We start from the raw sequence: 26,945 nt of genomic DNA on the forward strand, positions 1-26,945 counted from the left end.
GGCGCTGCTATGCTGTTTATGTTCAGCCTTCCTGTTTCTGCAAAATGTCAACGTGCAAAACAATCAAAGTCATCAAGAAAATGAATTCGTCTTGTGACATCATTGGGATAGACGGGTACCATGACGACGTGAAGGCGTCATGTCGCTCAAGTCTTTCGGTTTCATGAGATCACAGAATGTACTGATGTACGAGATACGCCGAGAAAAATCAAATCCCAAAGGCAAAGTGAATGACTCTGTGCCTTGGAAATCTAGTCTCTTCTCAGACTTTTCTCCTACCTTCTCTTGTACATGCCCATATGGCTGAAACTGTCTCGTGTCAGCCCTTTTCTCCTCTTTGTCAGACATGCCGGTTATAACTAAGTGTAGCGGGTGCTGGTGATTTTATTTCGTTGTGATTGGTGAATGTTCATTATTCGGTGCTGAGAACTATTTCAAGTGAAGACTTCTTGTTCGCGATCCACACGGAAACGATGTTCTTCAACGGCCAGCACCGGAAAACTCCCGTTGTTTCGTTAGGGGGAAACAGCAAACTGGTAGGAACAGCCTTCAAAAGAAAATATTCCCTGGACATACGAAGTCTGAAAATGCGAACGATTGCAGAAAACCTGATGTTGATCGATACTCGAATTTTCATTCATTTTTCATTGCTGATAGTTTCTTGCTTCTGGAGATGCCACAATCAGAAGCTATGCAATAACTGTTCCCCTTGAAATGCTTCTCAATTGATGCGTGCGCTTACATGCACACAATTATGTACATGTGGGCGACCCATCATGAACCTAAATTGTTCTTTAGTTAATGTAATTTCACATGATGTAGCATTGTATGTTCAAAGAAAAAGAAATTTTATAATACCAAACCAAATTACTATCTTAGAAGTGACCTAGTCTTCCCGAAAACTATTGAATATTCGTAATTGATGCACAATAATTTAATGCAAACACTTTCCAATAAGTCTTGTTCCACAAAGAAGATCGAATAGAATGAATAGGAAATAGGATATATGTACATCACTTCAGTTAAAGTGCCATCCAGTGAAATTCAACCTCATGCAAATAGTGTCAGGCACTGCACAGCCCTAGTATCCTGTATTGCACAGACACTGGGCTGTGCACTCGGGCACAGTACTGCTTTGCTTGTGCCCGGTGGAGGCCAATGTCACTAGCTAGCACTGGAGCGTCATGGGGCCTTGCTGACGTAATGTCAAACCTCGACCAATGGCATTGATGTGCTTTTCACAGACTTGCTACTCCTTGCTTTGGTGTAATTAAAAGCTGGGCTGCACGTTTGATGTATTCCGCTGTTTTATCCAGACCAGTCGCCAAGCTCTCTTGAAACGTGCTGCAGAAGAGAGAAGGAAGCGTCAGGTAAGAATCAGTGCTCATGTACGATGTCCAGCTTTGGGTGCTGCTCTTTGATACAGCAGTCGCACATACGCTTGACTTCGGAGTGTCTCCCCGTTTTCTGGATGCCTTGGTGCAGAAAGGTACCTGGAATGGCGAACACACAGCGAACTGTATGAGTAGCCAAAGTGGGTGCACAGAAGTAAAACGTAGAAAGTTTTTGATGTTATAGTATCCCTTGCACTGTAGGGAAGTAGCTGGCGCAGGCCCAACCAGTAAATTCCCGCTTGGGTTGAGTTTCCATCCGTTGGTTGTAAACTGAAGTATGTATTAGCACCTATCCTTGGCTACTCTGAGTTGTTCTGCACCTAGTTGATGATCAATTGGACAGGAAAAACTCTGGCCACAAGGGGCCATCCACAATTGTCGCCATTTATCACAACAGTGAAAAACATAGACATGCTGAGACCCCCCTCCGAACCATACACACATCACATAGTACTTGAAGTAAAACCATTATGAGAATTTATGACTGCCATATACAGTATACTAGTAGGCCATGTACAAGTAATGGAGTTTTTCACCCTGGGAGTGTTCAAATCAATGTACCCCTGCCTGTACCGTACTTTTTGTATGGTCGTGGTAGATGGTGAAAGTTATGGATGGCCCATAATATTGTGTGTGTACTTTGAAGTACGGCTTATTTCCTACGGTCCTTAGCACATGGTATTAGATAAACCTTGTTTTGTTGAAACATGTCAACCAACAACATGTTTCCTTAGCACTTGTATCTGAATTACAATGCATTACTTTTGCACACTGCTGTACATGTATGCCTTTTTTTGGTTTGCTGGCTTGTAGGAGCAGCAGCAGCACCAAGAGTGCGCGTCGAGAATTCAGCGGTCTTGGAGGTCACATCGTGCTCGTCTAGCGTTGGTAGGTTTTGCAAACTCAAAGTACGTGTACTGACATTTGTGTGTGGTTGCGCCATGATATACAAAACTAGCCTGGATTTTAAAGCTACTAGTCAAGGCCTACTGTCCGAACCTACTTAGCTGCCTTTGTGTCTCACCAGTAGGCACAAAGATAGTTACTGTAAAAGCAGAAATTTTCGGTGGTGTAATATTTTCGGTATTCTCCAAAATCGGCGGTTCGGTGGAGGGAAATTTTCGGTAAAACCCGGTTTCCAGGTAAGTGTACTAATACTACATGTATACAGTACCGGTTCTACCGAAATTTTCGGCGCGTTTTATTTTCGGTAAAAATTATCGGCACCGAAGCTACCGAAAATAAAACACCACCGGAAATTTCTGCTTTTACAGTACACTACCCCTGTCTAGTTCTTTTGTGCTTCTGTGCTGTTGTGGCCTTATCTCCTTGTCACGCAGCCTGTACACTAAGCCTGTGTACTGCGTGATCTGTTGCAAGCCACCGTCTTGTACATGTCTGTGCATACCTGCTTGAAATATCAGTTAGCATGTTTGTGTGTGTGTGTGTTTGTGGGTGTGTGTGTGGGGGGGGGGGGGGGGGGAGGGGGAGGGGGACTGTACTAGATTGAAACTATGGTATTACAATTCACCTTGCTTTTTCTCTATTATCTGCCCCTTTCATGTCAGGAACGGCAGCTACACGCTGAGTTCTCCACTGCCCTGCAGTCGCTGACTGCATCCCGGGCGCAGCAGCCTGTGACAGCCACTGCACTTGGCAACCTCATGGTGCACCTGGCTGTTCTGTATGATGATTCAAACGACAGTGCCCAGCAGCTGGTTAGTGCTGTCGTATCCTGACAGAATGCCTATTGTTAGCATATGCCCACTCAGTAATACGTTTCTACTTTCTCGGGTGTCTTTCCTTTGACGAGTACACTGCAGCACTGTCTTTTACATGAATATCAAGAGATTTTCAAGTATGCTGTGCGTTTGAAGAAAGTGCAATCAAAAGCATGTGGTACATGACACATTGGGCATATGTACTCTGTTGTGAACCGATCTGAGTTTGTCTTCAAGTATGGGACATTTGATCAATCTTACATGGGCATTCACTCCCGAATAAACGTGATACGTTGGGTCGCTCATCATGCGCTGGCACCCTGGAGGTTGATACGTGTAGTGTAACTAGCTCTTCATTGTATGCATCTCCTGTTCCCCCACTTTAGTATTAATTCATATCATGTCCTCTAATAGTATTTCCATTGTGTTTCTGCTGCCCAGATTCAAGTTTGCTCTGTACTACTGCGTCATCAGAAGTGCTTCCAGGCAGACATTCGAGCTAAGCCAGCGAACTGGTCCATTCGATTGAAACAATTTGTTACTGTGGTTGTCCGGTATGTGTTGTTATAGTTGTGTGTGTGTGCACGCGCGCGCGCGCGCGTGTGTGTGTGTGTGCATGTGCATGTGATGCAATCCCAGCACAATAACTATGACTTCTGCTGTAGCATCGCTATCATCGCCTCTGGCGATGGGCGTCAAAAGGTGTGTGCATGTATGTGTGTGTACGTGTGTATGCATGTTTGCTAGTATCTGCATCGGGACATGCCAGATAAATACTTCAGGTAATTTTGTTAGCGTACGGAAGCCCCTGATGTCTGCAATCTGTACTTCTGGTATGTGCACACACATGCATGCATGCACGTACACACACACACACGCGCACACACACACACACACACACACACACACACACACACACACACACACACACACACGCACATGCGCACACACACACATACACACACACACACACACACACACACACACACACACACACACACACACAACTTGTGTGCAAGCGTGTGCGTGTGTGTGTGTGTGTGTTGCTATTGTGCTCCCTTCTTATAAAGTTGTTGCATGGTTTGTTGATTGTTGCATGGTTTGTTGATTGTTGCATGCTTGTAGATTCCTGAGGCAGTACGCCACATCAGATAGTGTATCTATTTCCTCACCGCTGCGGTTGCTGGAAGTTCTACTTGACCCAAAGCCTTACAGCAATGCCAACACTGCAGTGCAAGGCCAGGTGGAAGACATGGTGTCGTCGTTGACGGTTCTTATTTGCCACAAGCAAGGTAGGTGTTTTCTTTTAACAGTCCCAGTATGTAAAGCGCAACTAGACCCAGATACATGGAGTGAAAATGAGTACATTTCCCAAACCTGGCTAGAATTTGTAGTGCATTGTACTGCATGCTTGCGCACGGCCGGCAAGCATGGCTGTACGTGCACAACTGTACCAAACAATTATGCATATGGAAAGGGTTGTTCAAAAGCATAGTCATTTTAGTAAAGAGAAAGGACCAATAAGTTACGAGTTATGAGTAACAGTCCACCACGGTAACACTATCAGACTGTGTAATATCTCTTACCTTGGTGGACTGTTACTCATACCTCGTAACTTATTGGTCCTTTCTCTTTACTAAAATACTATTGGCTCAACATCCGAGTTAAAATAAGCATAGACATTTTGATAACCGCAATCTATAAGACAAGCTGAATCGACATGTGTGTATACATTAAGGCGACACTGCGGCAATGAAAACGTGCTTTCAGCGTAAGATTCAGAACATCTATCTGAGGCTGGGTGTATCTCAATTTAAAACATTTAAACAAAGTGGTAAGTGGTCACTGCAAATTGCCCCTTGATATGGTATCTTATAAACGTATTACCTCTATCTGCGGACTGTACTGTTTCGTCATTGGTGGTCTCATCTAACATGTTATTCAGATTTGTAAACACTCTTGCCCATGGAGATCAGTAACTCGTGTAGTATCCTGTGTTGCTGTGTTGATTCGTTCCGTTCCGCTCAGGATATTTTTCCACCATGTTGAGTCTTCTTGTCAGCAAGCTGCCTGCGCCAGTCGAGTACTCCTCTCGTTCTCCATCTCCGTTTGCCCAGGCTCTACTTGGTGTACTGCTCTTGCCGTTGCGGATAGTGGGTTCTCATCGGTGAGTGGACCTCTGTGATGTACTTGCATGCGCTACTCTCCTACACTACTTATACACCGTGTGCTGAAGATAATGATAGAGTTTTGTAGAAAGCAACGTAAAGCCCAAACCCCAGTTATGCTACTGTAGTCCCGCCGTTAGCTCCCAAACTATCTTGTCCTGTGTGAGGTGCGTTATGGGCAGGGATTCAGGCCAATTCTTAAACTCTATTTTCCCGAAATTAAATGTTCCTATTCAGCTCTCTTGTAGGTTCATGCGTTCATGTTTTTGAGTGTACTATTGGCTATAAGTGAATATATTCCTGTCTTCTCCTGCAGGGACATTGTTGTTGAGCAGCTCTGCAAGGACCTGCTACCGCTAAGTTGTCACCCGGTTGTTCGCCTGTATGTCCTACCTGCCCTTTCGGACCACCTGTCCCTGTCTGAACTGGTGCGTGCGTCTCCTGCCATCAGCACTATCGGTGAATGCACCTCCACCCCGTCGATTCCATCCACAGATATTGGTCCTGCTGCTGCTCCTACACACCGATCTTCTAAAGTGTGTCACAGTATTTTCCCGTCGAGACAACCGGTTTGTTCCGAGTTGCCGGCTAACCCTACAGGCTGGGCACTGTACAGTCTACTGCAGGTTGTTGAGCAGTCTTACTTGGCACAGCGTAAGTCTCTGCTTATCTGCTGATGAAATTACTTCCAGGTAGCACCACTGTGCACTTGCTTCCTTTATAGTAGAAATCTAGCACCAATATGCCCTTCCTTTCATGGTATAGAAGTTAGGCAAATTACGTCATGGTAGTGAAGCAGCGGATTCGCTTATGGGCGCTAAGTGTACAACGTGAGTCGGCGGTTTCGCTTCAGCTATCATCGCCACACCATGCATTGCCAAAGCCTCTCAATTGATCATGTTATCACATAATCTCTGTAGACCTAGCGCCAATATGCACTTCCTTCCCTAGGCTGAAATCTAACAGCAATATGCACTCCCTTCCCTGCTATGAATCTAACAGCTATATGCACTCCCTTCCCTAGTTTGAATCCAACACCAATATGCTTTCCTTTCGCTAGTATAGTATGAATCCCACACTCCCTTTCACAGGGTAGCACTTGGCACATGATCACACTGATCAAACTGGTCATACTGCGCTGAGCTTGGCACATGTCAATTATACCTTGCTGTTAAAGTGTCACGCAGGGTGCTGGGTTTCACAGCTCATCTCATGATCGATACATGTACTGCGATATGTTATTGCTCCATTGGTATATCAACTGGTGTTCATGAAGATCCTAACCTTTCCTCTGTCATCACAATAATTGCCCAGAAGATGGATCTTGTCAGAAATTTAGTTTTAGTCAAGTGCAGTGAAATTTCAGGCAGTGTGTTCCAAATTTTCTCTTTCCATCGTGGGGTTACAGGGGAGCCACACGCAGTTCTCTAATGTGCTTTTCTTGATTTGTTGATTGCCTCCTTGCAGAGACGGATGCGTCACAGCTGGTCAGTGATATGTCTGTACTGTTAGAGGCGATCGCCACCGCAATGCCAGCGATAGCCCCAGCCGGTAAGGCCAGCATGTTTCACACGTCATCGCAATGCATTACTAGTGTTGGAGTGTTCCAGGGATTGATTGGATTCATCTAGGACCTGGAAGCTCTATCTGTATGCTTACTGCATGTGCTATTAAAGTACCGCCAGCGTTGTAATTTATTTCACATGAGCTTGTGAGCTGCTTATCTTCCTTTTCTTGCGTGTATTGTGTGTTGATATATCATTAGTGGTGTATGGTGTGCAGTATTGTGTGGTGACGTTATTATTTGGAGCGCTGGTATTATAGACATCATTGGAGATGGCTGACAACACTTTTTTTCTGGCCCTTTGCAGAAACGCCAAACGTAATGGTCGAGGACACTGCACGAGGTGTGGAGAACATGCAAATGGACGACTCCGATAGCGAAGCTGAAAACACCTGGAGCTCTCCAGAAGCGGTCAGCACTGTACTTGTTGTGATTGTTTTAAGTTGTTAATGCTAGGAAAGGAGATTGATATGGAATCTTGTGTCTGTCATAAGGGTAATTTCTAGGTCTCATGTACACTCACAGCTTCATACCTGATGTTGGTGCTTGACTAAGTTTGGACTTCACTACAGCCACAGCTGTGGAGTGTATCACTTCTACTGCATGCATTAGGATCTCATTGAAGTGTTTGAAAGGTTGCACTAAGTTGAGGTGGCTCATACCCATATCGGAAAATAAAAACTGAATACTGTAAAACATGTAATTTTCGGTGCAACTTTAATTTCGGTGATTTCGGTAGAGAAACCAGGCACCTAAAATCAAACTACACCTAAACGGCACTAGAGTATGCACTGTATGTGAAGGGAACGCTGGACCTAATTCTACATTACACCTACTTGTAAAACCTAGCAGGTCCCTGGCACCGGAATTTTAATGCACCTAATATCACATGTTTTACAGTATTCCTAGTACTGTTAGTCTGTTACTAAAATACTGCTTACCCAGCAAGACGAGACAACATCAGGCGGATAACACCGTCCATTCAGTTGATCCTTTCTGGTTTCTGCATCTGTGTACCTGGTACACTCATCAGCGAATGCGATTGTCCGCAGTAGATACATTTGCGTTCCATTTTCACAGTGTTTGCTGCCATTGAGTGTGCCACGTGTGTCGTTGGTTTGTATGGTCGGTCCCTTAGTCGTTCGTTTCCGCCGGTAGCTGCAGCTTCCGCTGCTTCCATTCCATCTAGGTAGTGGTTCATTGCATCACGTAGACTTAGCACTGTCCATTTCGTGGTAGTGCCTTTTTCTAATTCTAATTGAGACATAACTGATTTGGGTAATTTGGAGGTAATTGGCGGAATGAATAGTGCCTATGACGTGTCCTCATGTAGTGCACCTTGACTTCTGATATTTGCCTCGACGTCATTCAGGAATTTCCGCAATGATTCTTTTCAGCTAGACGGTTTTTCCAAATCGACTAGTGCCAAGTTATCATTTCCTTTTCCACATCCTCCCATGGCGCTGCAGGAACTTCCTTGCCATCTCTGAGAAGAATCGTTTTGCCGCTTGCACGACCAAGTGTCAGTTTCGTGACTTCGGAAGCTCTCTTGTTAATTCCGCATGTCGGAGTCATGTACCTGCGAAATGATTGCCTTGTGTCAGCCACATGACAGGCAGCAATCTGAGCAATTTGATACCCTTGGCCAAGCCCAGTGGTCTCAAGGTCAAAGACAAGTTGGTACACTGGTTCGCGAATGGCAGGTGGAATTTCCGTTGTGTCCATATCAATGTGTGCAACTGAACTCCCGGATTGATACTGCGTCCCTTCTCTAACTTCGTTCGATGCTTGCGATGATTTCCGGTTGGCCTTCAGTTCTAATCTGCGCCGGCAAAACTGTCTTGTCGACTTCCTCGATGTGTGCCTTTGCTTAGCGGATTCGATGGAGTTTGCATGCGCCTGTGTGTGACTGCCCGGAGAGAGTCCTACCGACTCATTCACAGTGCATACATACGATGCTCCTATGTTCTTCGAGGCCACCCCACAACCAAGCCGGAAATTGTATGCTTCGGACTCTCCGAAAAGCAATCTCTTGGGTGCCACGGTCGCAAAGGTTGAATTCAAAGATTCGCTGTGGTTTGAACTACCGCATGGAGCCAGTTTCTCAGCTGTTGTTTGCCTGCTTTTCAAACAGCTCCTCCAAAAACTTGCACAATCCCGGCGACTGTAGGGGCTTTCTGCGAGGTAAACCTTTGTACTGGTATTTCGTGGGATCCGGTAGCTTGCGTGCCTTGCACCATTCACCACAGAGATCATGGGGGCCATACAGGTGGTTGGTGACATTCAGAAGACTGCCTCGCCCTCAGTCGGCAATGCTTCATCATCCTGGGAACACAATGTAGGATTGTTTGATCTTGCTCAGCGCTGTCGTAATCGTAATTTTCAAGTCCAGGGGAAATCTATGACTTTCACTGATTTCACCGCGCCACAAATTCTTCAGCGACGAAGAGGCTCCAGAGGAGGGCTTCCTAGGCCGAACCATCTCGTCAAATTATCCACAACCTGAGCTCGGGCACAAGTAACTTGGCTTCTTCACACAATTTGAAGGCTTCTGACTGCATTTGACAAGAATGAAGTTCAAAAATATTTGAGATGAAATTCGCGCGACTTCGATTCCGTGATCGAAGTTCACCGAATGCGATGATTAAAGGGGAAGTTAAGGGGGTTCGGGACAGTTAGGCCCAAAAATTTAATTTCAACATCAGCCCAATCTGACATCAGGTTTGAATAGGTACAGCCTTATATTTTCGCTTAGTAACATCAGTTTTTCAATTGCCCGAATAGGTCTTGCCAAAAACACAATTTTCCTTGATGACACAAAATGACACAAAATCCCAAAATTGATGAGAAATCGTCCATAACATCAGTTAGGACAGAAAATATGACATAAAATTTAACAGACTGTTCGAGGTATTGACTAAGATGATATCAACACCGAAAAATGTACACTTTGGTTGACGATGGGATCCAGGTCGTCATTTCCTGGAGAAGAACAAAAATACGCAAAAAATGAAACTTTGAATATTTTTTGCAGCTTATTTTTGAGTTTGCCCCATATGTGGATACTTCAAACACGTTCTATAAGTGGGTTGGAACAGGTTTACCGCGGCGAAAATAGGGGTCACCGTGCATATTCTGGAGAAAAATCCAAAAAACTGTCAAAATTTGCCTAAAATTGGTAAATTCACGTATCTACATGTATATTGCTTGTACTTCTCTGCTGCTGCTTTGGTCATAGCTTATTGGATTTTTGGCTGTTAGGTGTTGCATAAACTCACTAGAGCCCTCGGCGTTCAGAACAATACAAGGATGGATAGCTGAACTAGTAAATTTGCCGGAAAACCCTGGGTGCACGCATTATCGATAGGTACTTTTCTCCATGATTACTCTCCTGTTGGCACTTGGTTGTGATACATGTACATGTAGCTATGATAGCGCTTAGCACTGCCCCATATCAAACTACAATGAAAGCTGACATGTTGGAACGAATCAGACAACATTGAGTCCTCTTGTTCTTCAACTATGTGAGCTAGAACGTGTCCCCACACTGGCAAAAATGATGGTATTTTACGGTGCGCACAAACAAGTGAAGCACTGTGCCACAGGGCGTTCCTTACAGTTGGGTTGCTGCTGGTTCTTCGCTAGGTGTTCAGCCACCACTAATATAATATTCCTTGAGACTGTCACCCGCTTCTTACCTCCGACTTGCTCCTTCATCAGTCTGGAAATGGCTGGCTCACCACTTCGTTTGTAGGACAAGACAAAGTGCTTCATCACCAACCCACTGGCAGCTGCCCGCACTGCAACTGATTTAGAGAAGCACGTTGCTTGGACCAACGGTTGAAGGGTGGCCAGCCGCTTTTGCTGATGTTCTGCAAACTCCATCGCCGAACATGCTGATGCAAAAGTGACAGAGTGCTACAGGATACTGGCATCAGGGCGAGCTTCGACAATTTCAGCTAGGGCCGCAACATCCGCAACAGCATCATGAGCAGCGAACTCATTCCCAACGATGAACTATAAATCAATCTGAGGCTGTAGCTTGGGAGCTCCGGTATCGCGATTTAGTGATCAGAGTGTTCACCAATCACAAAATGCACACCATTGACACACACATCCGTGCACACATACACACACACACACACACACGCACACACACGCACACAAACACACACACACATGCATGCTCTCACACGCAATAGAACACACGCGCGAGTACACACACATACATTCACGCACGTGTGCGTACCCACCCACATGCATGTGCACACTCATGTGCATGAGTGGAGATGCCCGCATACACATGTCACACCAACATGCCCTGGGAGCGGTCATGCACGTGTGTATAGTATGTGTGCGAGGGCACGTCCACATGAGTGCATGCTCATACATGCGCATGGTGCACACATGCACAAACATGCAGGTCTATGCAAACACACAGACGCTCGCGGCCGCCGCGCATACAGTGTGCTCATACATTTCCATAGCCATAGGGTGGCAATGACTCGCAAATATCATGAATAAATCTTATGAGATTGAAAAACGCACTTACCCAAAGCAGCTTTGGTGTTGCTTGTGGAAGCAGGGTGTTGAGCAGTTACAGGGCTATCTGTATCTATAAAATTCTCCATCCCACACTGCTGACACGGAATGACAAGTACGCTGCCCAGGTTGTACCTCTTCTCTTCAACGCAATCAATGAGCGCCAGAGGTTTGCCACATCCAGGATTCTGGCACGCAGACAATCCCACAGCCAGATACCTGAGATGAACGATTCGTCGACCGTGAAGAGGGGCACTGAACGACCTCTTCGCGGGAGTCGAATCCAGTGGCGTTAGTGATGGAGATCGCCCATTCCGTTTTTCAGGAACTCGATCGATTGTTTGAGTTTGCGAAGCGTCCCCCTCCTCGGCTTCTTGCATCGTCCAGTACGCAGAATGAGAGGCCGCGTCGTGGGTGACGGATTACTCTCCCGCGTCTTCATCTCCACGACACGTCGGCAGGAGAACCGAGCTATCCAAAAACCGCCAATGTCAAAACAAATCCGCAAGTCCACTAGTGGCTGAGCTTCTTCCTCAAATCTTGTCTCGACTCGAGCACGCGCTGCGAAGCCATGGTCAAACTATTTTCTGTGCATGATCGCGTCCCATTTTTCCACTCCGAAAGGCATTATTTTTCAAAAAAAAATTCGGAAATCCAACATGGCGCTAACCGTCGCGAACCTCCTTAAGGTAAAAATTAAAATTTCACCAGTTGTAGTCTTCGGGGTGCTGAGTCGAATGGTCTTGGTCCGAGAAAGCTGAAACGCTCCCTTCCTACTTGAATCCCAATCGAACTCGCGCACTTCCACCGAAACTGGGTGACTGCGCCCTACTAGATGGGGATTTGTATGCAAAATGTCACTAAAAGCGCCATTTCGTTGTTATAAAAGCACGGATGACCGCGATTGGCCCATATGCTGTAGTCTTTTGGACGCTGAGTCGACTGGTTTTGGTCCGAAAAGGCTGCGATGCAGCGTTCCTCCTATATTCCCAATCGAACATGGTTGAAGAAGCGGTCACGTGCTCCTGCGTACACCAGTCACCTGGTCACCGTGCCTGCAGGGTACAGCTTACTAGCCTGTTTGACCTTTTTTGGGTGCAGTCCTGTCACTCGAGTTGAACCTTGGTGTGAAAGTTGTCGCCTGCTGGCGTGGTGACCAGGTGATTTGGGCACCCAGGAGCACGCGACCGCTTCTTCAACCATGTTCGATTGGGAATAAAGGAGGAACGCTGCATCGCAGCCTTTTCGGACCAAAACCAGTTGACTCAGCCTCCAAAAGACTACAACATATGGGCCAATCGCGGGCATCCGTGCTTTTATAAGAACGAAATGGCGCTTTTAGTGACATTTTATATACAAATCCCCATCTAGTAGGGCGCAGTCACCCAGTTTCGGTGGAAGTGCGCGAGTTCGATTGGGATTCAAGTAGGAAGGGAGCGTCTCAGCTTCCTCGGACCAAGACCATTCGACTCAGCACCCCGAAGACTACAACTGGTGAAATTTTAATTTTTGCCTTAACTTCCCCTTTAACACCTTATCGTCCAAAGTCTCTGAAGTGTGTCGTTATTCTTGTACTGCATGTTGTACCTGGTTGGAACCACTGTCCTGTTTTCGCCAACTCATTGGCTCAGGTAAAGACACCTATAGCACGGTGAAGACACCTATAGCACAGTGGGAGGGACTAATGTGTATGTCAAACATTTTTTATACATTCTGAGGGGAGGGAGGGAGGAGTTGGGTTGAAACGAAATTAGTTCGTTTTGTGATAAAACATTGGTATTTACGGACGGCCCTTAATCTGATATTGTTTTGCTCATACACGAGTACCGTATATTCTCTATTATAAGCGCCGTGTTTATATTTTTTCAACACCCCTCTACCCCGTGCTTATATTGGAGACCGCGCTTATATTGGAGACCGTGCTTATATTGTTTCAACCAATACATCCATACGGAGCAAGAAGAAATACATGCTGGATATCATGCATGCAGCATTGATTTCCACCAAGACCGTGCTAATAATAGAGACAGTGCTTATAATGTTTCGAAAGGTGCTCACAGTGTGCTAGTATTAGAGACTGTGCTAGTAATGGAGACCTGTGCTTATAATAGAGAATATACGGTATGTATCTGCTGTGGTCGTGTTGCTTTTCCTTGACAGGTGCTGGCACCGCGCATTGCAAAGTATCTACACATGTTCTTCCTGCAAGGGCAGTGTGAGCGGCTGCTGACGAATTCCGACCTGTGCCGTACGATTGTCAGGCTCATCGACAGTACCAGTCACGCTAATGGCAAGCTGAACGGGTAAGTAAGCTACAGCTGGCCTGGGTGGTGATCATGGTCATGTGATGAATCCTTACCAGAAAATCTGTCACTACTTCAAAGTAGTGGAACTGCACAGCCGGAGACTGCATTGTGTGAGCCAGGTTTATGACAGTCAAGACGGGCCCACTGTACGGAGTGTCAGATACGAAAACCAACTCCACTGTACAGAGTGGCAGACACGAAAACCAACTCCAGGCCGATTTAAAATCATGTTCAAGCCTGAATTTGGCCCAAAGTTGTGTTTGCAAAGCAGAGCGTCTCCTTTTGCTCTGGATGGACTATAGTGTACACACTAGTAGTATATCAGCCTAGTTAGCCTGTAAACCTCTTGGTCAGGATGCTCCTGTATGTAGCGGTATGGTATGGTGAGGGCCTTTCTCGTAATCAAGTACTGGTACATGGGATAATAATTGCAAGTGGCCTAACTATTTTCTTTTCTTGCATTCTCTCTTTATCTCTCGTATGAAGGCAAATCTTCAAAGGACTTACGTCAATCTGTTCTCACTACCTGCTGTATAAACCGTCTCGATTCCGCCAATCAAAGTAAGTCCTGCTACACTGTGTATGTATGTGGGTGTGTGGGTGTGTGGGTGTGTGGGTGGTTCATGTCAATACAGTCAACCTTGCGAGTAACAACCCTCGGTCGTGCATGAGAATGTGTTGTTATTCGTGAGGTTGCAAGTATGCAGTCAACTATGCAGTCAAATGGTTGCTAGGTCTGAAGATTGTGTCGTTTTTCATGAGTTATTATTCACAAGGGTGACTGTACTCATGTTATTCACAAGGGTGACTGTACTCAATGCCCTGATGATGCCCAATGGGCGAAATATTGGCAATCCTTTCATTCATCTTGTGCAGCTGAGAGCCTCTTCGGGGAATGGAGGTGTTTGCAAGTGGAAAGAAAGCACTGCAGTGAGCAGGGAATTACATTATAATAATAATAACAATGCCCTGGTAGAAACTGATTGGCCATTGCATTGGCAATAAGGTTGTGGTTTGTTTGAGTGTGTCATTTCGGAGCTTTCACTTCTCTGTTGTTGTCCGACGTTCAGGCTGTTTGAAGACTTGTGCTATCGACCACGGATATTGCGCGAGTTGTGGAGACACATCAGTACTTGTACGCTGTCAGCACCCAGTGGGTGAGTGTTGTCCTGGCAGTGAGTACATTTTAATTGTCTGTAGTCAGTGCAGGGCAGCAGAAGCAGCACACTGATTTTACCCAGTATATGTAGCTATGCAAAAGACCTTACGTGGTGTCGTCTGGTGCTAGCCAGGGTCCTCATTGCTTTCTTTCGTCTATTTGTATGTGTTTTGTTTGTTTCTGATCAGTGACAAGACATTGCTGCTGGACTTGATCAAGAACAGTGTGTATAGTCCGGCACCGAGTGTGGCCAAGTTCTTTGTCGACCACATCTCAACGTTCTGTGCTCTCCTGATCGTGCACTTGTCGCAAGTGGACGCCGACGCCTTCAGGACCGGCAACATGGTGTTCTCCATAGGCGAGTTGAGTAAGATCAGCGCGTCCTTGCTGGACGTCAGCCTGTCTCTGCTCCGCTCGGACACACTCGGCGTTACCAAGATCGTCGCCGAGTGCTTGGCACTGGACCTGGCCGTAGTGGGCCGCTTTGCCACACTGCCTGCATTACACACACAGCAGCGCTTGATGTCTATGCCAGCAGCACAGAAACACAGCAGCAGTGTAACACCGTACTCATGGGCCATGTGCTTTCAGGTGAGAACTGTCTCTAATGTCTTTGCTGTGTTGTGATTTGTGTTCATCATTCTCATTTTCAAACTGTGTAGCAGCGAACTTTGCATGCACAAAGTCTGAACTACCCCGTGACACGAGCAGTTGACGTCCTAACCTTGGTGTAAAGCACTATTGCATGCTGAGATGTCAGGAAATGTAACACAACCATGTGTATGTGTATGCTTGTGTGTGTGTGCACGCCTGTGTCTGCATATTGTGTGTGTGTGTGTGTGTGTGTGTGTGTGTGTGTGTGTGTGTGTGTGTGTGTGTGTGTGTGTGTGCGTGTGTGTGTGTGTGTGTGCGTGTGTGTGTGTGCGTGTTGATTGCATTCCTCAGCTGATGTCCAGTTTCTTACGCTACCTCCATGCTCGTGATAAACGTACACCAGTGTTCCACCCTATCCACTGGCAGATCAGACAGTCCCAGTTTGACTTTGACAATTTTGCTCTGGTAAGGATAAGAGATAGGGTTATGTTTACTTAGGACATTGGTCAAGGCCAAGTGAAAATGGCTTGTGAATTTGCGACTTTATTTATTTACTGCGTGCATAGACATTTTCTTAGAATTCATGCCACTCCAACGCATACAACCATTTACTCTTTACTTACTCTCAACACTCGCACCACATAATATTTTTGTTGCTAAAATATTCACTTCCCGTCGCCTGTCTGCGGCAGCTCTGATGTAATCCAAGAAGTTTGCCATGGCAGACACTTTTGCAGAAGCTGCATGAAACGTGCATGTGTTGCAATGCTGAATGCAATAGTCCCTGGTTGCATCTTGTTTATGCCTTTGTGGTGCACGTTACATGTCTTGCTGAGCTGCGTTTTTCACTGAGTGCTGTGTTGGTGATCACGTGCCCTTGCAAATAGGTGGATCCTTCAAAGGTCTTCCCTGAAGGTAGTGAAGGTGAGTCGAGGACTGCAGTGTATGTGTGTGTGTGTGTGTGCATGGTATACACCTCATCAGTATATCATGCCCTGTATTGGACTGTGTGTTGTACACATCTATAGCGCTACTCAGTTGCCATGCCCACACCTTGGGCGTCTGCATGCAGTCATACGTGTTCCGCTTCGCCACGGGTATCAAGTACACGTCATGCAGCACGATGTGTGCCGTGTGTTCTCTAAATGTGCCCAGTCCGAAGTATGAATGTTCTAAGCTGTACATAGGCCCGGTGCCAATCTCCTACACTCAGGGTCTGATCAGTATTCTCTCATTTCAGTGGGACATTGAATTCATTTCATGTCTCAATTCTCAATTCAATTGATGTCTCAATTCATTTCATGTCTCAATTCTCAATTCAATTGATGTCTCAATTCTCAATTTATTTGATGGGAAAGTCTATGTAGGAAAGAAGCCTGTGTATGAGCCGTACTGTCCATTGGCACTTCTTGGGCTTTTGTCGCACTCTTTGATTGCAAGTTATGCGAGTTCTAATGGTGGTCTCTGTCTTCATCTATCTACGCAGGTGTAACTCCAGCAACGATGGCCTCTGCTCAGACGGTCATCATTCTGCGAACAATGCCGTTTGTGACCCCGTTCATGGAGCGCGCTCGGGTATGGCATATGGATTTCTTCTCGGCGGTTGCGTTGTGAAAATTAATCTCATTCAGGCTAAAATTCACCATGGCTGCTGAGCAGCTCTCCCTGTGTCGAGTTACAGTGGCAGGAACACAGTATATGAAGTCTTCACGTTTTGAGATGTTGCGGCAGAGGTCATGATTATTCGGTAAAATAAAATAAAAACTTGATCACTGTCTGGAGAGTGGTAATAGTTATTATGCGTATCATCAACAGCAGTGTCCTCACTGTGGTCACTAGTGGTATATGAAGGACGTGTTGCTAGGCTGAGAGTGCACTGTGCTGCTGCCGGTGCTGGGTTTGGGGTGAAACGCCTATAGTGTGTGTGTGTGTGTGTGTGTGTGTGTGTGTGTGTGCGTGCGTGTTGTACATTGTGCGCTGTAGTTGTTCCTGGACCTCATGCTTCAGGACCGGATGACGCTGGAGCATTCAGTGTTCCGTGAGTTTACCATTCGCGTCCGTCGCAGTCACGTCTATGACGATGCTTTCTCACAGCTCAGCCCCATGGCAGGTAGGCAGAACATAATCGATGCTCTTCTTTATCTTCTTTCGGGTTTGCATTGTACTGTCCAGTGGTACGGTGGGTACAGTAGTATAGTGGTGATAACTGAATGCCGACCCCTGGATGTTTTACGTACGAGTGCTACAGAGCTAAAACGAATTGTAGCGAGTACTGTACATGCACTGTACATGCATGCTGGTATGCCAGCAAAGCGTGATCCTGATAGGACTAGAGTTGATTTTTTTCTCTCGCTTCAATTTGCTTTCCGTGCCTTTTTGCAGTCCCAGACCTGAAGACTGATCTGTCCATTCAGCTGTTCAACTTCCAGGATCTCAGTGAAGCAGGCATCGATGGTGGCGGTGTGTTAAGGTTAGTACTATTTTCACACTCTACTTCACCCAGCATACATGTACCTTGCTATGCATTTGTGTATCTACGTGCCTGGGTGCACCTGTTGAGTCCAGGACTTCCGGTGCGGTTACTGGCCAGCTGTCAGCTATCAGGGCCTCATTGCCTGCTTTTCGTGTTGGTCCTCTCATTGGTGCCACGGTGTCTTGTTCTTTCAGGGCTGCGTCAGTTCTCTTGTTGTTCACCTAGTGGTGCGTCGGCCTACATGAGTCAGGCACTGATTCCTATTTAGCATTAGCTTAGGTCTTTTAACCCTTTATTGGCTGGCCTATACATTGATCGAACACCGATGTTCGATGGGGTAGACATTTTGAAATTATCGTAACTTGGTCAAATCTCGGTCTTTCGTAGAAATCGAAATATGTAGGTCGAAGGGAAAACTCTCAGCTGTCTCCTCAAACAATTTTCAAAGCGATACAAAGAGCGGTTCTTGAGTTATAGCACTCGTAATGTTGGTCCCGGGAAATTTGCGCTCAGAGCTCGATGTGTGGGTCAACGGCCGGGATTTTCCCTGCTTACGTCACCTGTTGACAAGACTACACTGATTCAACTTCAGAAGCAGGTTCCCGGGAGTCTCACGAAAAATTTTGAGTTTGATACGAGCAACAGGAGTGAAATGGTGGATAGAGATAGATCTCGAGCGTGGGCCCAGCGCTGGTGGGCCTTCCCTGGCTTGCAGCGCTGGGCCAGTGCATCCCGTGGAGTCGAGTGTACGCTCATTGCGCTCCTCTCGCCAAGGCCTTTCCAGGATGCCCAAGATCGTGGAATTTGTCCAATGCAAACTAAAGTTACGTCCAATTTAGGTACAGGTTTGTCGATTGCGTGGGCTTGTTTGTATTTTAATCGGCCAATAAAGGGTTAAAAGTAAAAATAAAATAGAAAAGAAAAAGGACCAAGGAACTACAAGTTACTCTATAATGTCCACTAACACCACCAGTTACTAAACAATCAGCTCATGTGATAACACGATTGGTCCTTTTTCTTTTCTATAAATTTATCCTTGGCTCTCCACCCGAAAAAAAGTGAAAACTGACATTCATCATCATCACCATTGCGTTGCTTGCTTGTCGTGTTGTCCACCACCACCACCTGTAGGGAATTCCTGACCATCTTCGTCCAGGAAGCGTTTGACAGCACTCGTGGACTGTTTGTGTACACCGACGACAAGCACATCTATCCTAATCCAGCGGTGAGTTTTGAGAGAAGAAAACTGTGTGCCAGCACTCGGGTACGGGTCATGGCACGCTCACGTGTAACTCCTGACCATCTTCTTGGTGTTGGCTCCCAGGATTTCAGCTCTGACCTGGTTAGGGTTTGATATGTGGTGTGTGGTACGACCCCTGACGGTACTTCTAACACCCAAGCTAGAATCTGACTGAAGCAGCCTTGGGCATTTTCAACATATTGGAATCGTGTGCCCATTGTCTACCTATCTGCAGACAAAACTGTATTATAGCGATAATACAATGTACAGTGTTGATCAATGAAATCCGGTCGCGTTCCTCAAGTTTGCGCCATGTGTCTGAGCCCATTGTGCGTGTGTGTGTGTGTGTGTGCGTGCGTGCGTGTGTGTGTGCGTACATGTGCATGTGTGTGCGTACATGTGCATGTGTGTGTGTGTGGGCATGCTTGCATGTTTGTCTATGTGTATGTGCGCATACTTACTCATGCGTGATCTACACAGGTTTATTCGCTTGGCATGTATAACGATCCAGCTATTCACTATCACTTCCTGGGTAAAATGCTTGGAAAGGTGAGCAGTGCACTATTGGTCTCTGCCGCGCACTTGTGTAAACCGTGTTTGCTCAATACAGTCAACTTGGCTAATAACGACTGCGGATATAACGACAATTCGCGAATAATGACCGAATTCCCATGCCCGGAGCAAAGTCCCATCCAACTGTATTTATTTAACTTCGGATATAACGACTATCTGAATAACGACAATTCGCGAATAGCGACATGCTTTTAGTGCCCCGAGGTAGTATTCACTGCTTGAACAAGGACTTTCTGGGCTTTTGACAGCTATTTCAAGTACCTGTCAGTCAAGTACATGTACCTGTCATGCAGAAGTACCAGAACTTATAGCTATGGTGATGGATAAAGAAAAGAAAATGCAGCCAAGGGGGGGGGGGGGGCTTTTTCTTCCTTTTTTATTTTGCTTCAAACGTGTTGGATTTACCAGCACACCTACATGCATGTAGTTGTACATGATTGTAAAGTCATCTTCATACATGTACATGTCCCTGGCCCTGTAGATGGCTCAAAAAGGCATATTTTTCATAATATTTCCCTTGCATATGGAATTTTTAGTTCCTTTCAACTGCAATATGAAAATAAAGTACACATTGACATAGAGCAAGAAAAGAGCTTGATTTTGATATGCATGTCATGAAGAGTGCATAAACAACTGTTTATGGACTCTTGATGTCATACTATACAAAATATGGGCGCACATACATTCAAATGGGACTTCGGTTATAAGTACACTTTTCTGATGCCCCGCCGAATGTCGTTATTCGCGAAGTTGACTGTAGTGGGATGTCGCCGATGTACTGTATGGGCTTTGTGGAGTTGTGTGAAGAATCACAGCTGATTTCATGAGAGCAAGCGGTGTGTTGGCCGGCTGCACGCCTGTTGAGCTTTCCCACTGGCATTGGCTTTGCACTTCTCCTTTATCCTCTATGTAAAAAAAAAGTAAATGATTGTGTCCGTTCCCGAAGGGAACTCACGACGGCCGCTAACACCCATCCTCTATGTAGAACCTTTTATTCCCGTCTCGTGTTGTAATTGCGTGTGTGTGCGTGTGTGTGTGTTTTTTGTGTGTGTGCGTGTGTTTTGTGTGTGTGTTTTGTATGTGGTGTGTGTGGTGTGTGTGTGTTTGTTTGTGTGTGCCACTGGTCTCTATTGTTGTGTGTTGGCATGAGAAGGTGTTATTTGAGAACCTGCTGGTGGACTTGCCGTTCGCCAGTTTCTTCATCCAGAAAGTAATTGATGGTGCATCCGCACCGTTGTCGCTAGACCACCTTGAGTCACTTGATCCGGAGGTTTACAAGTAAGGAGGCATCATGGCTAATGCTGTGCATGCAGAGTGTATTGCTCTTGTCTATGTTGGATATTCTGCTCTTGTCCGGTGTACATTGGCTATACTGTCTGTAGGACAAGTATGCATTGTGGTGCTGTATGTCCTGTAGTGTATGTACTGCGCTGTTATATGTAAGATGTAGCAAGAGTAAATAACTTAAAATAAGCTCCCAAGAGTGTGCAACTCTGCATACAGGGTCTCCGATGGCAGAAACTCACATCACGTGTTTCAGGTATGTTTCGTACTACGTACAACGAAGGCCAGCGTGTGCGCAATTCCGAATGTCTGTCATGATCATGCTGAGAACTCGCATACGCTGAGTGGGATTCTGTCGGGGAGTGCTATTGTGATTGCTCCGCTGCTCATGTACAATGAGTATTTTCGTAGCATTTTGCCTCCAGTTCGAGAGTATCAAGCTTGATAACCATAGCTACGGTTTTGTGACAAATCGGTGTGCTGTTTGGCTTCTGTACAGGAACCTGTTGTACATGCGAGAACATGAGGACGGTGTGGCGGATCTCTTCTTGAACTTCACGGTTGTCAATACGAGCCTTGGGAAGGCCGATGTTGTTGAACTGAAACCAGGCGGCGCCAACATTGCTGTGACTCGTGAGAACTGTGCCGAGTACATTGCCGCTGTGGCTAATTACAAGCTCAATACCCAGGTAAGGTGCAAGGGACCGTCCGGGGTTACGGATCGTTTTTATAAAACGAAAAGTTTTTTGTATTTTTCAGCCCCACCCACCCACCCATCTTTTCTGCAGGTATAACGAATTCCAATAAAATATTGATGTCAATTTTCGACACCCAGAAGTGACTGGGCTTTCTCCATCTGCATTTGATAATTATTTTCAAAATGAAACTTAATGGGCAGCTTCAGCCTTTCACATGTCCTGGAGGTGAGCAGAGAGCTCGGCGCACTTTCTCTTCCCTACTGAGTACCTGAAGGGCTTCAATACACAAGCAGATAGTGTAGTTCAATGATTTTTCAGTAGGACCTATTTTGTGTTTCGGGCCAGTTGTTGAAGTTGTCCCATATTTTCCATGCTATGCACCTCGTGTGCTCTTTTCCCAGCTTCATATCTGCTCTATTATTTTTATGTGTGTGCGCGTGTGCTTGCGTGCATTTTTTGTTGTGTGTAGCTTGAAAGCCAATGTGCAGCATTTCGAGAAGGGTTTGCATCAGTTGTCAACATCTCTTGGTTGCGTCTGTTCACAGCATCTGAAGCTCAGGTTAGATATGCACTAGTGTACACCCCACTAGCAGCTCAGCCTGGCCAATATCACTGATGTGCACTAGTGTACATCCCACTAGCAGCTCAGCCTGGCAACTATCACTGCTAGCTAGTGCCCAGTGTCCAGTGGGGGTCCCCTCTGCCATGCATTGTGCTGCTGTGTGTACTTGTATGCTGCTACACAGTACACTGGAACATTTCCACATTATCTCTGTATGGTAGAAGTGTGCTTGTAAGACATACTGGGACAGGTAAAGACTCTGGACTCAATTCCCCCTGAGCCATTTCAGAGAAGTAATGTGTTATATGATATCAGTGCTTGGCCGTACTGTACTGTGCAGCATTGGCTTGACAGCTGTCTGTATTGATTGTGTGTGTGTGTGTGTGTGTGTGTGTGTGTGTGCGCGTGTGTGTGTGTGTGTGCGCGTGTGCGTGTGTGTGTACATGTGGATGTGTGTACATGCGTACACATGTGTGCGTACGTGTGTTCATATTCACGGGAATTTTTCTTGTGCGGCCTTGATCAGATCTTGATATCCGGTGCACAAGTTCCTCTTGATTTGGAGGATTTACAGAACAACACCCACTACTCAGGTAAGAACTCTCACAGCAGTACTCACTGTACTGCCAATTGTTGTAACTACTGGACTAGTACATGCACTAGTGCTGCAGCATTTTGTGTCGTTTACTTCACTACAATTCTGGGCGCAGAAATTCGACATCGTGAAGAAAGTATCTCCGCGTTCAAGTGCATTGAGTCGTGTGGGTTGCTTTAAGGCCGCGTAGCACCCGACGATATTTTATTCATGAGGTCGAATTTCTCTGCCCAAGACTTTACTTGAGCCGTCTGTAATTACATGCACCCTCATATGCATGGACAGCACACATCTAACCAATATTGTGGAACTCCTACTAGTATCTTGAGCTGCTATGGAGAATTTTCTCCCTTACATTTCCGGCGGAAGAATGATCAAGTGTGTATGTCTTTCTGCACTTATCATGAACAATATTGTATGATCAAGTGTGTATGTCTTTCTGCACTTATCATGAATCAAGTGTGTATGTCTTTCTGCACTTATCATGAACAATAGCAAGTGTACATAAGTTACATAACCCCCTAGAGTGTTCAAAACCAGCTATGGGGTCTGCGATGGCAGAACTTCACATCGCATGGCAAACCCGTTCACATTGTTTTGCACCCTGTGCGTGATGGATAAAGGGCTGCACACAGCCCTGCTTTTTGTTCAACTCTCTGCTGGTCACGTCAGCATTGCAACATGTTGCCTATTGTGTTGTACATGTACATGTACCTGTAGGAGGCTATCACGAGACTCACCCGACCATTCTGTTGTTCTGGGACGCTGTGAAGACATTCACCAACGACCAGCTGCATCTTCTGCTCAAGTTTGTTACAAGCTGTTCACGTCCTCCTCTGTTTGGATTCAAGGTATTGGATTACAGCTGTTGTTTACCTGGCCAGAATGTTACTATGCTGTTAGGAGTTTGTTGTCACTCATGAGTAGTCATCAGTACCAAGAGTACATGTACAATGTCCATTAACCCTTTAACCGTCAGACCATACATTTGTGGGTCGAATTCGACCCATCATTTGAAACACTCGCACTGGAATGATTTTTTACCCACGATAGAAAATTTACTATCGATTCGGTCGCGAATTTTCCAGGCTTTCTGTTGCAGAAATCCGCGTTGAGCTACGATGTAATGGAGGAGAGTTATCAAGCTCTGAGTACTGCACGCTTGTCACTTCCGCTGCGCTGGGCGCGCGGCTAACGTCGTCACGGGATTTCCCCGTTTCTTCACGCGCTCTGTGACTGTTGCTCGCGACCAACGTATTCCACACGAAATGCTCGATCTTTCAAAAAAAATTTGAACACTCTACGATGAAGGAGACGGCCATGGCGGAGTTTTGAACTTGTCCTTTGCATGCCTGGCGTTGAGACGACGTCGCTGCGTTCCAGCGCTGGTTGTGTGACTGCTGAGGCGAAGAATGTGGTATCATCGTGCTGGTCTCGTCCAGAGCTTTCCAACGAGCCCAAGATTATAAAAATCGAGTGAGTACAACTAAAGTTATGACCTGGCAAAGTTGAAATTTCGTTCGGCGTTTCAATGGGTGAAATTTATATGACGGTTAAAGGGTTAACAAGAATTTGCAACTCCGCAGCTGGTATGGTCCATGGTGGATTTTTTTGTTGACATCACCTTTTTTTCAGAACCTTAGACACATGTCGTACAAAGCACGCGCAAAGCATGCACTGGAAGACGGCTTTCATCGCGAGTTTGTGTTTTTGCCGCTTTCACGAAAATTCAACTTTTCTCCTGCTTCTATAGCTGTTTACCGTAATCGTAGTGCGAGTTTAGTGAAACCCTGCCGAGTTCACGTGGCCACAGACTCCGATAGTGCATGTCTCGTACGGGATGACTCATGATCTCCAGAAAAAGTGACGTTGTGGGCCAAACCATGCAGAGTTGCTTGTTTTTGTTTTTTTACAAGAAAACCAAAAGCCATCATGGTGCAAACGCCAGCAAAAACGCACAGAGATACACATAGCGACGATTTGTATCTAACTACTGTTGCTAGTACAAGTACACGTACGGACATGCATATTGTTAGATTGACAGCATGAAACAAGTTGGAGGACACTGTGTTCGGAAACTCCACCTTGTTTCATGCTGTCAATCTAACAATATGCGTGAACTATAACAAGGTTTATCTAATACTAGTTTTGAACTAGTATTGGGTTATAATACAACCCAACAGTACGCTTGTACGTGAAATATAAACCGACATACAAACCGAGGCGAAGCCGAGGTTTGTATGATGGTTTATATTTCACGTACAAGCGTACTAGTGGGATGTATTATACTTATGCTGACCTTCATACAAACTGACAGTCAACTAACTTCTTCCTGTTTCTATGGTGGCGGTCTATATCAGTATATGGGGTTTGTATGGGGTTTGTATGAGGTTTATATGGGAAATATAGGCCTCGTAAAAGACCTCGGCGGACCTCGGTCTTTTACTCGGCCTATATTTCCCATATAGACCTCGTCTTGGTCAATATCCTATACATATAATACTAGTACGGACATGTAGTACTAGTACGGACATGTACTGGTGTAGCCATCTTATGAACCATAAATCATAGAATCTCTTTCAGTAAAAAAAAGAACCACTAAAACAAGAAACTGAAGGCGAACATGGTACATGTGTCCGTGTGTGTGCATGTGCAGGATTTCCATCCGCACTTTGCTATTCACAACGCGCTGAGCAGCGAACGCCTGCCTACAGCCAGCACGTGCATGAACCAGCTCAAGCTGCCGCCGTACGAAGACCTGGCGACACTGCGTGACCGTCTGCTATACGCCATCACGTCTGGAGCTGGCTTCGAACTGAGCTAATAGTTTCACGTCCGTATCCTATTCCCCATTGTGCCCTGTGTCTAGTGTGTCTTGTCACAGGCACTATACAGTACACGTACCATTATAAATATTACCGTTCCAGCCAGCCAATCTCATGAACTGTATCATCATATCCTGAAATCATGCATATCCCGTCATTTGGCAAGTCTCTGGTAGATTGCCGTCCACATTGTGTCATCGTGCATCAAAATGTTCTATCCAACATCTACAACACGTTCAACACCAAATTGCTTTTTATCTGCTCCACAGCCGTTGAACGGTACCCTTACACATATAGTTTGTCATTGGATTTATCTTAGCTTTCCTGATTTCTTTTCAAAGGATGTGCTTCCTTACATCATTGCCTGTCATGTATGTTCCTTATATAAAGACAGTCGCTGCTGCGCCTATTTATTTCTAAGGTTAAAATCAAAGATGTGATAATGCGCGTGAGAGAGAACGGGCGGATGAGCGCAGAAATAACTAGCGTACAGAAACTCAACAGGAAAATATGGAAATTTCATGGGAACGATCTCTCACCGGAGCTGGAGGGGATCCTGGTTCTCAGGGTCAATGAGATATGGGTCCCATATTTGGGGATGAGAGTCAATATGGCAGTAATTATGGCAGGAAGTTTCCTGAATGCGTCTTAGATGATGTTAAAAAAAGTATGTTCAACTGGAGAAAATAATAACTGCAAATTTCTTCTTCAGCAGGACAAAATGAAAGATCATGCACGCTGAGAGAGTGCTTGCCAGCAAGAACACTCGCCAACTAGCCTTGTGTGATGCAAGAGTAACAGTAACCGTAGCCTAGTGTGATGATGTAACAGTAACTGTTGGTGGGGCAGTAGTACATGCATAGTAGCTAGTGTGCTTGGAGCAGACATGTACAGCTAGAATGTCAGTATACCATGCAGGCCTTCCCGTGAATGACCTCAGGTTCTTGCAAGCGGTAGCTGTGAGTCTCACAGATCCCAACTGAATAAGTGAGTCTCCCAGATCCCAGATGAAGTCTCACAGGTCCCAACTGAATAAGTGATGCTTGATAAGCATATCACGGACACTGTCCTTCAGTGGCTGCGATACCTGGACATCACAGTAGCAACAACAAAACGTCACGGAAAACATGACGGTGAGTAAAGCAACAACACAGCTACATGTATCACTAACATCCCAGTAGTATGGACAGGAAGTTGCCACACACAACACACAACACACACAACACACAACACATACAATAACCAGC

General features: G+C 45.7%; 2 protein-coding genes across 3 annotated transcripts in view; one reads left to right on the forward strand and one right to left on the reverse strand.

Moving 5' to 3' along the window:
* Window position 1: 1 nt before the first annotated feature.
* Window positions 2-26,342, forward strand: LOC135814493 (ubiquitin-protein ligase E3C-like). The gene is made up of 27 exons (XM_065327615.1): window positions 2-536; window positions 1,317-1,370; window positions 2,208-2,282; window positions 2,963-3,112; window positions 3,557-3,669; window positions 4,241-4,407; window positions 5,144-5,282; window positions 5,600-5,937; window positions 6,751-6,834; window positions 7,155-7,258; window positions 13,550-13,692; window positions 14,182-14,256; window positions 14,766-14,852; window positions 15,043-15,445; window positions 15,800-15,913; window positions 16,336-16,372; window positions 16,935-17,023; window positions 17,432-17,558; window positions 17,831-17,918; window positions 19,053-19,146; window positions 19,642-19,710; window positions 20,888-21,012; window positions 21,518-21,707; window positions 22,186-22,275; window positions 22,805-22,871; window positions 23,594-23,724; window positions 25,530-26,342. The coding sequence occupies exons 1-27, from the start codon at window positions 474-476 to the stop codon at window positions 25,695-25,697; spliced, it is 3,384 nt and encodes a 1,127-aa protein (XP_065183687.1). The 5' UTR covers window positions 2-473; the 3' UTR covers window positions 25,698-26,342.
* LOC135814494 (small G protein signaling modulator 3-like) overlaps window positions 26,079-26,945 on the reverse strand; it is a 46,045-nt gene continuing 45,178 nt past the window's right edge. For both annotated transcript variants that reach the window (XM_065327616.1, XM_065327618.1), the window contains exon 31: window positions 26,079-26,785. In XM_065327616.1, coding sequence (XP_065183688.1) covers window positions 26,714-26,785 — 72 coding nt within the window. In that variant the 3' untranslated portion in view covers window positions 26,079-26,713. The remainder of the gene's footprint in view (window positions 26,786-26,945) is intronic.

This window comes from Sycon ciliatum, chromosome 4 (assembly GCF_964019385.1).
Source record: "Sycon ciliatum chromosome 4, ocSycCili1.1, whole genome shotgun sequence".
NCBI lineage: Eukaryota > Metazoa > Porifera > Calcarea > Leucosolenida > Sycettidae > Sycon > Sycon ciliatum.